This window comes from Tenrec ecaudatus, chromosome 12, assembly GCF_050624435.1.
Source record: "Tenrec ecaudatus isolate mTenEca1 chromosome 12, mTenEca1.hap1, whole genome shotgun sequence".
Taxonomy (NCBI): Eukaryota; Metazoa; Chordata; class Mammalia; order Afrosoricida; family Tenrecidae; genus Tenrec; species Tenrec ecaudatus.
The window spans coordinates 67,683,158-67,698,104 of record NC_134541.1 but is presented as its reverse complement, the minus strand read 5'-3'; the positions used below and the strand labels follow the sequence as shown (position 1 = coordinate 67,698,104).

The window sequence follows — 14,947 nt, the reverse complement described above, 5'->3', positions numbered from 1 at the left end:
AGTGGGGAAATGCGTGGGAAAATGGAAGGCGCGCACATGATGGGCCAGGTCAGCTGGGCTCAATTCAGGCTCTACGGCTCATTATGCACGTGACTTGGGAAAGGACAATGCTTACTCTGGCAGTTTCTTTGTGAGAATTAAATGCGCTAACAAGAACCTAGTTCAGTGACACAGAAGTCACCCAACAAAGGTTAGTTCATCTTCCCCAACATTGTACTATTTCCGGCTCAAGTGACATTAAGTCAAACTGGTTTTGGTGACTGTGCAGGACGCCAAAGTCCAGAACAGCTCATTGTTATGGAGAACACAAGCCTCCTAAATATGGCATGTGTGTGTGTTTATATACACACATATATGTGTGAATATATATTTATATAGTTCAACATATAAAGGCGTTTTTATAAATAACATACAATAAAAAGATAACACTTAAAACAGCGTTACTAGAAATATAAATAAAGCAGTCCACAATGAGGTTGTCCTAAAGATAAAGGCGTTTTCTCTTCCTAATGGACAAATCTCATATTCAAACTCCATCTTTAAAAGCAGTTTATGACCTAAGGCTCATGCAAATACATGTTTCCTGAATCGAAATTACTATCTACAACCATTTACACACGAACATCGCTCCCCCGCGGTCTTCGGAAATGTCCTGTGGCAGCATTGCTGTAACTTGTTTGGCAACACTGGGCATGTCGTGTCGCATTCTGTGTACTAAGACTCTGCTTGTCGCAAGTGAAGCGTACAGTCAGCCTCCCCCCAAGCTAACTGCCTCTAAGCCACAGGAAACACAGATCCAGTATACTACAGGCACAGGCATCTGGAATCCAGAACGTCCTTCTAGAACCTCTCTGGTATCTTCTAGAAACGACATGCACTACATTCTACTGGAAGAAGACTCTTGCATAGTGGCCCAGCTTCAACAACACATGGTCACATAGAGTTCTACTGTCAAACAGGCAGGCATATGCCAGGGAAGACTGACACATCTATATAAAAGCTGATTAACACGGATTTCTAGTCAACCCCCTGTAATCTGAGCAACGTTTGCGTGTGTGTCTTTTTTCCCACTTATGCTGTAACTGGCTGACTATGGAGAAACCAGATCCTGTTTGTTTCCCCAAAGGGCACAATCCAAAAAGTTGCAGGTGATCATTAAAGTTTGAATCAAAGCTATTCAAACATAATTCTTTTTCCTAAATGTGGCAGGAAAAAGTTATTCAAAGGCAGCTAAGCATCTTTGCTGGTCAGAGACCACAGTGATGGTCAGGGCTCAGGACCTCTGCTAACTTAGGCTTTAGGTGTCTACTGACAATAGAGACATTCTGGAAAAATGTTAGGATATTTCAAATCGCCCATATCCTTTTCCCTCCAAATTACCTCTTTTCTGACACATCTTCCAGGCTACTGTCCATGTTGGAAGCTAGGAAAAGGCTATTTTTATTTCACGTGGCATTGGGAGTACCATCTGGCAGGGATGGAATCCAGTAGAATACTTCTGCCAGATGCAACCTGTGGACGCCTCCTTCTTGGTTTTTTTTTTTTTAAATGACCACCTTTCTCAAGGTACCACTCTAAGATCTTATGTTTTCTCCACTCTTAGACGCAAAGTCCAAAGGAGCCTCTGGTGCCCATCTTCTAAACTAGTGTCACATTTAAGCAGTTGGACAAACTTTTCCTCTTTGGCCTTAGTTTTCTTTCGGAAGACTGCCATAATCCAACTAGATCTGCCACTCGGCCATGTCCACAATACTGATTTCGATTAGTGCCTAGACAGCTGGGCTTAGTCTGTGCCCAGGTGCAGACTGAGGTTAAGTCAACAGGTCATGTCAGCACGTTAGGGGAGGCACCCTCAGAACACGCACAGGCCAGATCTGTTGCTATAAACATCAGCTTACAACTGTGGTTCACTAAACATGCGTTCAGAGAGTGCACTAACACCATATTGACAAACACCTTCCCATCTAAAACCTTGACTGATGGCAAACTTTAAAGTGTCCATGTACTCTCCTCTAGCCGAACAAGGCAATAGTTGGAATCCTTTGCATCAGTAGCTCTTCGTCAATGAGTTTCTGGAAAACCTGGATGGTCTGCTGCTCTCCACATGAGTGAAACGATACAAAACCATGATGTATCCTAACAGTGGCGACCAGGAAAGGAATGAAGTCGGACCACGTTAAGGCATAAGTTATATAAAAGGCAAACATTTTGAGATACATTCATATGATATTCTACTACAAAAAATAAATAATGTCCCTCCCCACCCCCACCCCTTATTGGAATTAATGTCCTGCACACAGTTCATCCTGGGCCACTTCTGTGCAGTTACTGGCTTCAAGGGGGAGCACAACCAGCCAGCTGCACACCCTCAGGTTTCCTGAGCTGGCTGAAGTACTCCTGAGGAGCCATCCAAGGGAATGCCAGGAGACCATGCTGTCTTTTCAGTACAGTCCTTTGAGGCCGGTGGTAAAATCATGGGATTCCAACTTAAAATTGTGTTATCTGTTTCCGAATGGACACAGCTGTCTCCTGAAAAACAGAAAGATTTGGGAGTGTTATGAAATGACAAAGACTGTTTTCTACAACTCAAATCCCCCCGCCAGCAAAACTCACTGCTCTTGAACTGATTTCAAGTCATTGAACCCTAGTAAGGTAGAGAAGAATTGCCCGTTGAGACTGTAAATCTTTGCCGGAGCAAATAGCCGACTTTGTCTCCTGGAGTTGGTGGTGGTTTTCACCACTGACATATAGTTATCAGCTCCCACTATATAAGTAACCCCCTAGTGGCCCCAGAGGGAAGAACAGAACAGCTCCATCTTTTGAGCTGGTTCGAACCAAAGGCTGACTGTTAGTTAGCGGTCCACTATACTGTGATCTAAAAGCATTACTAATATCAATAAAGAAATGTTAATAAGCAAATATAGAGCCCAGTTGAATTTCTTTTCAATTGCAGGTTGGCAGTAGTTTGAAAAGGTTTAAAAGTTGAGTTCTCATTAACATCTGAAAGTTATAAAACAAAATAAACAGATAAATAAGTAAAACACCGATAGAATCTCCAAAATCACCTCTTTAAGGAAAGGCTACTGCTCCAGGACCAACTCAGTGGACAAAGGAGCCCAGGATCACAAAATGTAATCATCTAGCACAGGCTGTTCAGCCACAAACCAAATCAAACTCTATCTGGGATTTATTTTCCAAAAAGTTAAAAGGGTTAAAAGCCCAAAGGAAAAGACAGAATTACAGAATTTCAAGGACTCCTTATCCATCTTTCTTTGAAGAATCCAATACTCTCTACCCATCTTTTAAAGAAATATGTGAGTCGGCAGCAGAGACAAAACTCTGATGGTTTCAGCCTTTTCTGAGTAGCTTTTTTTTAGCTAACCGGAGACTGTCCAGAAGCTTCAGCGACACAATGCTCTCCTGTACCTCGGTTGGACTCCGCTCCATCTGCTGTGCACTCAGGGTTGGTCTCACTTCTATGGTCCTGGCAGCAAGTAGGCTGGGGAGGTCCCGGTGCCCCATTCTCCTCGATGCTCTCGCTCTCCTCAGCTAACTGCCCAGGTGCAGGAGCCGTGGGAGCCAGACACACAGGCATCTTCATGTGACTGAGGGGCTTCATTTCCAACCCATCCGGAGGATGAGGTGCAACCCCTGGGACCACGGGAAGGGGACTGCTGCTGAGAGTGCTGTTGGTTTTGGTGAAGCATCTGTAGGATTTAAGCAAAAAGACAGAGAATTGTATCTAGAGGGATCGATATTGCCTAATTTCAAACATCTTTTGTTACTTCTCATTCACACTCTTAAGAAAGATGGAGATTTTAAAACCAAAATGATACACCTTTAATTTGAAATACCAAGAACTAAAATATTACAATAAGCATGAAATAAAGCAGGATACATCAAAAGGCAAACCACTGAAGAATGGAACCACATATTATGATCTCTCCCACCCATTTCCTGTCTGTTTGAAGTTATTTCTCGTTTCATAACCAACTCAAAAAGCAAAAACAAAAATAAAAAACCAACCCTCAAACTCAGTGCCATTGAGTCAATTCTGACAGACAGCAGTTCTGCAGCTCTCATATATAGCACAAAAGGAGGCCACTAGCCACTGGGAGGAAAAAGGGGACTGTGGTAGCTATATAACTGTCAGTTTGAGAGGATTAAGAGTGTAGGAGTGGAGTCTGGCCTGCCAATCAGGTCATAGTGAATGAAGCCTCTGTGTGGGCATGGACTTCTCCTGAGGATTCTGGGAACTCCTGTACTCCTCCTTGGGGCGGGAGATACTTTCTCTCTGCTAACTCCCTGTGAGATATCCCTGTGGAAAAGACACATGGAGAGAGGCGAATGGAGCCAGACCTCTGGAGCTGGAGAAGTCACATGGAGACCCCTGCCAGCGCTGAGATGCTTACAACACCATTGGATTCACAAGACTTCCTACCCGCTGGCCTGGGGTCTTCCTGCATTCGGTGTCATTGCATGTGTCTCATGAGTCTGAAGAGGACTTTATAGATTGGTATCAGACATATGGGCTAATATTGGACTTACGGACTTGATCTGACTGAGCTGGGATGTTTTCTCAATATTCAATTGTTCTTGCATATAAACCTCTTTCTTTTTTAAAACATCATTTTATTGGGGGATCATACAACTCTTATCACAATCCATCCATCCAACCATTGTGTCAAGCACATTTGTACATTTGTTGCCATCATTCTCAAAACATTTGCTTTCTACTTGAGCCCTTGGTATCAGCTCCTCATTTTCCCCCTCCCTCTCCACTCCATCATTCATGATCCCTTGATAATTTATAAATTATTATTATTTTGTCATATCTTACACTGTCCGACATCTCGCTTCACTAACTTTTCTATTGTCTGTCCCCCAGGGAGGAGGTCACATATAGATCCTTGTAATCGGTTCCCCCTTTCCAACCACTCTCCCTCTATGCTCCCAGTATCACCACTCACACCACTGGTCCTGAAGGGATCATCCGCGCTGGATTCCCTGTGTTTCCAGTTCCTATCTGTACCAGTGTACATCCTCTGGTCTAACCAGATTTGTAAGGTAGAATTGGGATCATGATAGTGGTGGTGGGGGGTGGGGGGAAGGGAGAGAAAGCATTTAGGAACTAGAGGAAAGTTGTATGTTTCATTGTTGCTACACTGCACCATGACTGGCTCATCTCCTCCCCGTGACCCTTCTATGAGGGGATGTCCAGTTGCCTAAAAATGGGCTTTGGGTCCCATTCCGCACTCCCTCTCATTCACAATGATATAATTTTTGGGTTCTTTGATGCCTGATACCTCATCCCTTCGACACCACATGACCACACAGGCTGGCGTGCTTCTTCCATGTGGGCTTTGTTGCTTCTGAGCTAGATGGCCGCTTGTTTACCTTCAAGCTTTTAAGACCCCAGACGCTGTATTTTTTGATAGCCAGGCACCATCAGCTTTCTTCACCACATTTGCTTGTGCACCCGTCAAGCTCTTTCTTATACACACGAGTATCTATGAATTTGTTTCTCTAGTCTACCTGGACTAACACAGGGACAGATGAAAGAAATGACCTTAGGACAGTCAATAAAACAGACTTGTCGTCATGCAGAGTATATTGGAAAGTGTACTATTGCAGAGCAGATGCGGTTGGTTAGGGTAAAACTTTAACACCTTATCATATGATCTCCCTTTTGACCCATTTTAATTTATTCTAGTGTTTTAAAAAATATTTTCTGCTTTATTTTCAATTGAGGTTTTTCTGTTTTACTTTGTTATTGTTGGCTTTTTTGGTTATGTTTTTCTGTATATGGAATCCAGGATAAGTAAATCTACAGAGGCAGTAACTGAGTTAATGTTTTCTCGGAGGTATGGCAAGAGAGGTTGGGAAAAATGAGGAGCTAATAACAGTGAGTATAAGAAAGAAGAAAATATTCTAAAACTGGTTGTGGTGCTGATGGTACAACTCTTTTTAATATGATTGCTTGATTGATTATAAGATATGTGAGTTATAAGCATATAAAACTGTTAAAAATAATTTAAAAAATAAGAGAAAACTAATCCAAGCCATTCTAATGGGCGAGAAATCATCTCTAATTGTAGTTTTGATTTGCATTTCTCTTACGGCTAATGACAGTGACCATCTTTACACGTGCCTGTTGCCCATTTCAATGAAAAGAAACTCTTTACTCCCTAGAACACCTTCAGGGATCCTCTTAGACCTCTATAGCATGCCACTTTATGCTCTTTACTCTCTTACAAGCCACGGATGCCTAGGATAAGAAGTCCAGTTCAGAAAATGTCTATAAGGTGCCTCACCTATCCTCAAGATTCTTTCCCCTCTGCCTTGTTAGCTTTAAACTGAAATACATCTATTGGCATGTCTTCTCATTCAATTAATCCACCTATTAAAAAAAATCTAGTGCAACAACTCCACTCCACAATTTCTTACTTAGGCTACTACAATAGCAACCTAACTGGTTCTCCTTTCCCAATCACATGTGTGCGGCAAACTGAATCTAGAGTGTTATTAAAACTCTATGTGGAAAATTATAACTTTCATCCATTTCTGCTAGAAATATAGAATGTTTTTTTGTGGAAAAAATGTAGCAGTTCCTCAAAATAAACTAAACATAAAATTGTTACAAGGCCCAACGAGAGACTTGAAAGCCGGACTCAAAGACTTCTGCGACAATGTTCATTGCAGCAGTTCGTCTGGGTACATTAGAGAAACAGATCCATAAAACCCCATATGGATAAGACAGTTTTATATAAAGGGTAAGTGCACATTAAGAAAGCATCCCAACCCAGTGTTGCCCCAATCCATTAGTCCAACATTAGCCCGTATGTCCAACACCAATCCACAAAGTCCTCCTCAATCTCATAAAACACACAAGGATGCTGACTGAAAGAGGAAAGCTGAATGAGTGAGTGTGTAAGCATCTCAGCGCTGGCAGGGGTCTCCACACGGCTGCTCCAGCATGCAGGGCTAAATTGGAGTAGGTCCATGTGGCTTCTTCTCAGGGATATCTTGCAGGAAGTGAGCCTTGCCAGCTGAAGCAGTATACTGGCTAAGGCAGCTGCACCCTGGTCCAACCATCAGAAAGCAATAGACCAGAGAACTAGAAAGGCGAAACTCAAGGAGCCATTTATCTCTCTGCTCTTCAATTAATCCCACGTGCTTATTGGCCAGGTTGGCACAATAAACTTTTACTATCTCAAGCATTATTCACAATAGTCAAAAGGTGGAAACCACCTCAATGCTCATCCGAAGATGAACAGATTAAAGACTATGCTGAGTGAAGTAAGTCCACAATAAAACCACTTATATAAAAAGATCAGAAAAGGCAGATGTAAAGAGATCAATGTTTATTAGTGATAATCAAGGTCAAGTCAAAGGAAGAAAGGAGAATAGGCTATTGCTTAGGGAGTTCTGGTTTATGGCAATAGAAAATTGCATTAAGGGTAGAGTTACATAGCCGATTATAGTTAAGTGCTAGCAATGATTTATACATTGGTGAAAGTCATGTGACAGATATAATTACATTGCCGCCGCCACCACCACCACCAAAAAACAGTTGAAGGTACAAACACCTGATGGGATCTGGTTCCTTTGGTGTGGGACATTCCAGTTAATGGGCTTACTATCATGTATAGTGTTTGTGTTATACCTCCTAGTACACTGCACAGTACCTGATGTTGTATACACTCACAAGAAGACATCCAAGGCACAACAATTGGTCTTTATTTGTCTGGGGCAACAGATAAAGAGTGTCAGGAATGGGAGGAGGATATGGGGTTTATGCCTAATTACCTCCATCAATAACTGCTTATTGCCATGAATCCAGAAGAACCCAATGGTGCCTGGCTGCTATTGCTGAACATTTTGATCAAAGATTCTTTCAAGGACTCCTGATCATAAAGGGCAAAAATATAGAATAGAATTTTAAATTTTCCTGGACTCCAGATTTTCTGGAGCCATGGCAGCTGGATAAACGCCCTGAAACTATTGCCTGGTGAGAATCTTAAAACTTTATCTTCAAATGGAGCAATAGTTTAACTTAACAAGTACAGAATAGCTGCCTTATGTGTTATATTCTTTGAGCAACTTTTATCTTTTGTCTTATTTTTAAAACATTTTATTAGGGACTCATAAACTTATCACAATCCATACATACATCAATTGTATAACGCACATCTGTACATTCTTTGCCCTCATCATTTTCAAAGCATTTGCTCTCCACTTAAGCCCTTTTATCTTTCTATAGATTAAACTGATAACAGCAACTTGAAGATGAGACAGGGTCTTGCGCAGACAATGGGTGTATGTTAATGAGGGAGGAATCGCTTAGAAAAGGAGACTGAGAATGAATGTACAACTCGAAGAGTGTAATCAGTGTCACTGAATTTACATTAGAAATTGTTGATTTGGTGTATTTTCTGCTATATATATTCACAGCACAATACATTGAAATATTTTTAGAAGAAAAACCAAAAACCCAATATCTTGTCACAATACCGTTCAACTTAAAACCTTTGACTAACTTCAGATGGCTTTGTATAATATGATTTTACTCTGTTACCTCTGTTCCATTTGCTTACTAAGTTCCTGCTATGCCAGCCTTTTTTTAAGGGCTTAGAAGATGCAGGCATTTTACTTTAGGGATTTTATATAATGGTACCTTTTGTCTGAAAAGCACTTGGCCTGTCCCTTTCACCTAATTTTATAATGTCACTTGCTCAGGGAGCTCTTTGCTTTCTAACTATATCTTTTCCTTTAAATCGGTGGTTCTCAACCTTCCTAATGCCGTGACCCTTTAATACAGTTCCTCATGCTGTGGTGACCCCAACCATAAAATGATTTTTGTTGCTACTTCATAACTGTAATTTTGCTACTGTTAGGAATTGGGCGACCCCTGTGAAAGGGTCATTTGATTCCCAAAGGGGTCGCGACCCACAGGTTGAGAACTCCTGCTTTAAACGATTGAGTTTTCAATAGATATTTATTTTGAAGATTTAGTTCTTTCATTAAACAGCCAGGCAGTCTCCCATATTACACTAAGCGCTTCCCCCAACATGAGGGGTCTGTTCACTACCTTGTCCTCAGCACCTATCTACTTTGGAGGGTACACCACGACAGACTTCCAACAAGTGCCTGATGAATACAGCCTTTTCCTTTTTCATTCATATGTTACCATGCTTGTGTTCCCACCTTAGTCTCTAGAAGATATATCATGACAGTAACATACTAAAAGAATGCCCCATTAAACATTCAGTAAATAAGCACAAATAAATACCTTCAATAATTAAATATAAAAAATCACCCAGTCGCCATAGCTATTACCTCCTTTGATGTTTGCGTCAATTATTTTGCATCAATTTTTGAATAGTAATTACCGCATTGACAGAAATGACTTGGTTTTCCTTAATCTTTATTACAGTCCCCCTGAACCCAAGATGGGCATTTTAATCTGTGTGCTTGATTTAGATATTTGCAACTTGAAATCCTCCAAACCAAAGTTGCCCCCTTTCCTAGATATATCATGATCACTTCAATGTTTTTTTTTGTTTCTATGGTTATCAGGGTGGCAACCATCTGTCATTCATGTTTAAAATCTCCATTCATTTCAATTCCTTTCTTCTCGAGCCACCAGTCAATTGCCGAGCCTCAAGATGCCGACTCTCTCCTTCCCCTCCCATACCCAGCATGCTAAGCCTTCTCTACAGCAATGGACTCAATGGCCCCTCCTTCCAGTTCGTCCTGTGCACTGTGAACAGCAGTCGAGCCTAAACAGATCTTTGAATGGAGCCTCCTTCCTCGGGAAATCTTGAAGAAGAACTAGGATGCTATCAGACAAAGGGGCTTCGAAATGTTTGCGGCAAAAAACACAATGGAAAAGATAATGAAAATATTTCCACAAATGACTCGAAGCCCCCGTTGTACATCTCCTTTTGATAACAGTTCTTAAATACAAAATTATATGATTCAACGCGCCACCACAATTCACCACATATCTGGCTGTCTGAGAAATCACTATTATTCAACTGGGCTCTCTGAAGTTCGGGCTTAGGTCAATACCTGGTATGAAGGGCTCAAAAAGTTCATGCAAAAACATAAAGATAATGGAACTCTTCCACATTTTTTTAAGCCTCCTCAAACATGGTAAGCCCCCAATCAAAGAAGTTGCTGTCAAGTTGACTCAGGCCCATGGAGACCTGATGTCTGCCGTGTAGAGATACACTCCAGCATTTGTGGTTTCTGACCTTTTGAGGAAGAAGGCCATGCCTTTTCTTCTGGGGCATCTCGGCATGGGTTTGCATCACCAGTCTTTTGGTTAGCAGCTGAACGCTTGACCCAGCGGTTCTCAACCTTCCTCACGCCACCACCCTTTCATACAGTTCCTCATGTGTGGTGACTCCCAACCACACATTTATTTTCGTTGCTACTTCATCAGTGTGATTTTGCTACTGTTATGAATCAGGCGACCCCAGGTTGAGAACTGCTGACGTAACCATTTGCTCCATCCAGAAATACCGCAAGTTGGTGGCTGGAAACAACGCTCTTCCCCCAGGTCTAAACTCAGAGCGCCAGTTCTAGGGGAAGGTGCCTTTCTCTACTGACTCTGGAGGAAGGTTCTTGTCTTTTCAGCTTCTGCTTCCTAGTTTCTTAAAGCTCTCTTGTCGTTTGGTTTCTATCAGACCCCATGTTTACTCTGCTATCTTCTGTTTAATCTCTTTAATTTTAAAAGAGATTGATTCAAGATAAACCCCACATTAATCCTGCCTCATTAAGTAACAAAGACAATCGAGTCCCAAACCACTGTATAAGCACTTTATACAACGCACATTGGGCAGGGGCGCGGGGAAGACATAACTCCATTCACGACACCCTACCTTCTGCTACTCCTTGCCACTTACAAGACACTTTCACCCATCACCACAGCCCACGTCCGAAATCAACTCCAAATCTAACATTTTGTCTTCTGAATCATCTATATCAAATATGGGTGACACTTCAGACATATTCCAAACCTGGGGCAAACTTTAGGATCTGAGATGGCAACCACAGAGCCAGAAGCCACTATACTCTTACTCCCAATCCCCTCACAGGAGAAGAGAGCCAGAATCTCCTCGGGAGGGTGCTAGCCCAGGACACTCAGGCACTCTGGTTTTAAAAGATGCTAACATCAAAACCTGGCAGCCAACTTTGGGCTCATCTCTAAGTTTGATACTGCTGAAGATTTGGGGCTCTGTACAACTACACCCAGGTGTTTAGTAGTTTAATGCCTGGCTGGGACTACTCACGTGTTAAGGATGGACTTGAGTCCATGCAGAAGATGAGAAAAACAGATGAGGAGCAAGAGCAGAGAAAAAGCGACCTTGATCGCTTTGGGCTAGAGACACTGCTGTGCCTTATTGGACAATCTTTGATGACTACAGTGATGATGTACATGGAGTGACTGTTAATGCTAGAGCTAAGGGTGATAAAAAAGCAGCATGGCAAACTGCATGGGAAGACAGAGATGCTGTTACACAAGCAGGGTCTGCAAGGAGAGGTCAGGACTCTTTCAAAGACGCCTCTTGGTCATCAGTCCATGCAGATACAGCACTACGAGCAGCAACACCACTAAGAACACGTTTGTAGTTTAAGAAGACACCTTCTGAGGATTCACTCAAGAGACTGTGTCACGCAACGGAGATCTGGCCTCTTTGAAACCAGAGGGGACTGCATTGAAATTTAATTTCCATCTAAATGTTACTGAGATATATGAGAAGTCTCATTTGCTTTTGTCTTGTATTGAGTTGGTTTGTTGTTGTTGCTGTTAAAGTATCTACGTTCCCAATCAAAGTATTAAAGCACACACACTCCGCAGCATTTATAAATGTGTTCCTGGCCCATTCTAATAGCTTAATAGAATTCACAAGACATTTGCTCACCCACACTATCTAAAACAGAACTTGTATTTCTGTACCTTACCACTATACCCAAGAGCACATTTTGCTGGTTTGAAAGAGCACGATGCTTACAGTTCCCTAGGAAATTCCGGTTTTTCTTTTTACAGCATTGTTTTTTAGCTACGTGCCTAATGATGGCTGCTGGATTTCGTTTCCCTAGTTCATAATGTTAGTGATTTTGATTTCAGTTCTTCATTTGTTTTGTTTTTCTTCTTTTACCTCATGTAACACTGGTGAAGGATCCAGGAATATGACACACAGCTGGAACGTGTATTAATTTTGTGCAAAAAATCATTTTCCAAAGGACAATGGTGGAATGGACACAAGATAAGACAGACATTTCTCTTACAAATGGAAGAAATCAGAGGGAAACAAAGGTTATTGGACACCATGAAGTCCAAAACCCATCAAAAAAATTACTTTAGTTCTCAAGGCTTGAAAATAATCCTCCTTTCTCTGAAACCATCTGGGCATTGGCTCTGTCCTCCAGACTGGCTGTTGGCTCTGTCCTCTATGGTAGAGACACAGTGCCCTTTGGCTCTGGGCTTCAGATCCGCCTTCCAGGACCACTGGGATGACAACTGTGCCACCTTGCCTCTGGGCTGCTTCATTCTCCTTGTCCAACTTCATGGCAGCCCCCAAGTCATTTCCACTAAGTCCCATTCTTCTACCACGTGGGTATGGCAGCCCTGCCCCCTTGGTTTGAGGCAGTGGCCCCATACCTCTGCACCACCTTAGAGGCAACCCAACATTCCGAAAGTGAGTTGGTGAAGATCTCTTTTAAATCTTAGAAACCATGGATGGCCCCATCCTCTGAGATCCAGGAAGAGGTGGTCCCACCTCATAAAACTGCGAAGGCCTTGTTTCTTCTGTTTCTGAAATAAATTCTGCTAACCTCTGAGCCCACTCATGGGTGGTTTTTTTATTTCCTTGGGAGACAAAAGATGTAGCAACTTTGGCTTGCTTCCGCCCTGCAGAATTCCAAGAAGCACACAGTGCTCTTTCACTTCCTTTTTCCGCTGACCCTTTCAGTCTAAGCAGCCGGGTTTTTGCTACAGTAATTGGCTAGCTCTATCAAGTCACAAGTTTAATCACTTTCTTTAAGATTATATGACAACATCCATGGTGAACAGCCTAGGCAAATGTCCTTAGTTTGTACAACAGATTTTACCAAACCTTTAAGTTCTGTTTTCATTTTGCACAGTGCATTTTTAAGTCTATCTCCTTCTTTTTTCCATTTTGTGTGGTCCCTTTAAGATCGTGCTTAGAAATCTCTCCAGTCAGGTTTCCGAGTTCTTCACTTACAAGCGCAATCTTCCACCAAAGATTTGAACATGGCTCCAGGAAGTTTTGCCCCTGTTTACAAAGCATCGCTCTTCTTCTAGTGCCCAGTCATGAGTTCATCCTTCTCGTCTGAGCCGCATGAGAAGCGGCACATTGAACGCGCACATTTCTGCGGCCAGTCACATACGTTTTCAAACACAATGGTTTCTTTTTGTTGTTGTTAGTGCCATAGACATAGACTCATAGACATCCTATGTTCAACACAACCAAAACACCCCTCGTCCGGCACCTTCCTCCTAATTCTTCGGCTGACCCCGTGGCAGTGGGCACTGTGCCGGTCCATCTCACCGAGGGGCCTCCTCTTTTTCTCAGCCCCTCCCCGTTACCAGCACGGTGTCCTTCTTCAGGAGCTGCTCTGTCCTACATGTCCGAAATAACCAAGACGGAGTTTTGCCAGCCTTGTTTCTTGTTCTTTTGGAAGCCGAGGTACTGTTCAATATTCTGTGCCAACATCACAGTTCAGATGCATCGACTTTTCACCAGCCGTCCTCATTGACTGTCCAACTGTTACATACATAGGTGGTGACTGAAAATACCGTGGCTTGGGTGAGACGCAGCTTGGTCCTCAAAGTAACATCCTTGCTTTTCAACACTTAAAAGAGGTCTTGGGCTGCAGATTTACTCAACGCAACGCATCATTTGATCTCTTGACTGCTGCTTCTGTGCGTATCAATTGTCATTCCAAGCAAGAGGGAATCCTTGACTACGTCAATATTTTCTCCACTTATCATGATGCGCTCTATTGGTTGTGGTCTTCTTTGAAATGGGTTGAAATCCACACTCCAGGATGCAATCCTTGACCTTCAACGACAAGTGCTTTAAGCCCTCCTCATTTTCAGCAAGCAAGGCTGTGTCATCTCCATATAGAATTTTAATAAGCTTTCCTCTGATCCCAAGGCCACATTTTTTCTGCACTGTCTTCTCTATTTGCTCAGCATACAGATCGAATACATATGGTGAGAGGATACAACCATGACACACACCTTTCTTCATTTTCAACCGTGCACTATTCCCTTGTTCTGTTTGCACAGCTGCCTCTTGATCCATGTACAGGTCCCACGTGAACACAGCGAAGTGCTCTAGAATTCCCATGTTTCTTAAGGATATCCATAGTTTGTTATGATCCACACAGTCAAATGCCGTCGCATAGTCAATGAAATACAAGTTAATATCTTTCTGGTATTCTCTACTTTCAGCCAAGATCCATCTGACAGTAATAATATTCCTAGTTTCACACCTTCTTCTGAACCTAGCCTGAATCAGTGGCAGGTCTCTGTATATGCACTGCTACACCCTTTATTGGATGACCGGAAGTAAAGTTTTACTTGCATGGGATATCAATGACATTATTCTAGAATCTGAGCATTTTGTTGGGCCACCTTTCTTTGGAATGGGTACAAATACAGTTTCCTTCCAGTCAGCAGCCAAAGTAACTGTCTTAAAAACTTTCCTGGCATAGACGAGTGAGTGCTTCCAGTCCGTCATCAGCTTGTTGAAACACTTCAACTGGTATTCCTGGCGCCTTGGTTTTGGCTATTTTTAGCTAATGTTTTTGGTGCAGCTTGAACTTCTTCCTCTTGCACCGTTGGCTCTTGCTCATAGGCTACCTCCTGACATGGTGGGTGCCGACTACTTCTTTTGGTGCAGTGCCT

General features: G+C 42.4%; 1 protein-coding gene across 2 annotated transcripts in view; it reads right to left on the bottom strand.

Annotated features, from left to right (window-relative positions):
* Positions 1–534: 534 nt before the first annotated feature.
* Positions 535–14,947, bottom strand: part of CDON (cell adhesion associated, oncogene regulated) — a 130,268-nt gene continuing 115,855 nt past the window's right edge. For both annotated transcript variants that reach the window (XM_075564114.1, XM_075564115.1), the window contains exons 19-20: positions 3,427–3,707; positions 535–2,529 (exon numbers count right to left, since the gene is read on the bottom strand). In XM_075564114.1, the coding sequence (XP_075420229.1) occupies positions 2,369–2,529; positions 3,427–3,707 (442 nt within the window). In that variant the 3' untranslated portion in view covers positions 535–2,368. The remainder of the gene's footprint in view (positions 2,530–3,426; positions 3,708–14,947) is intronic.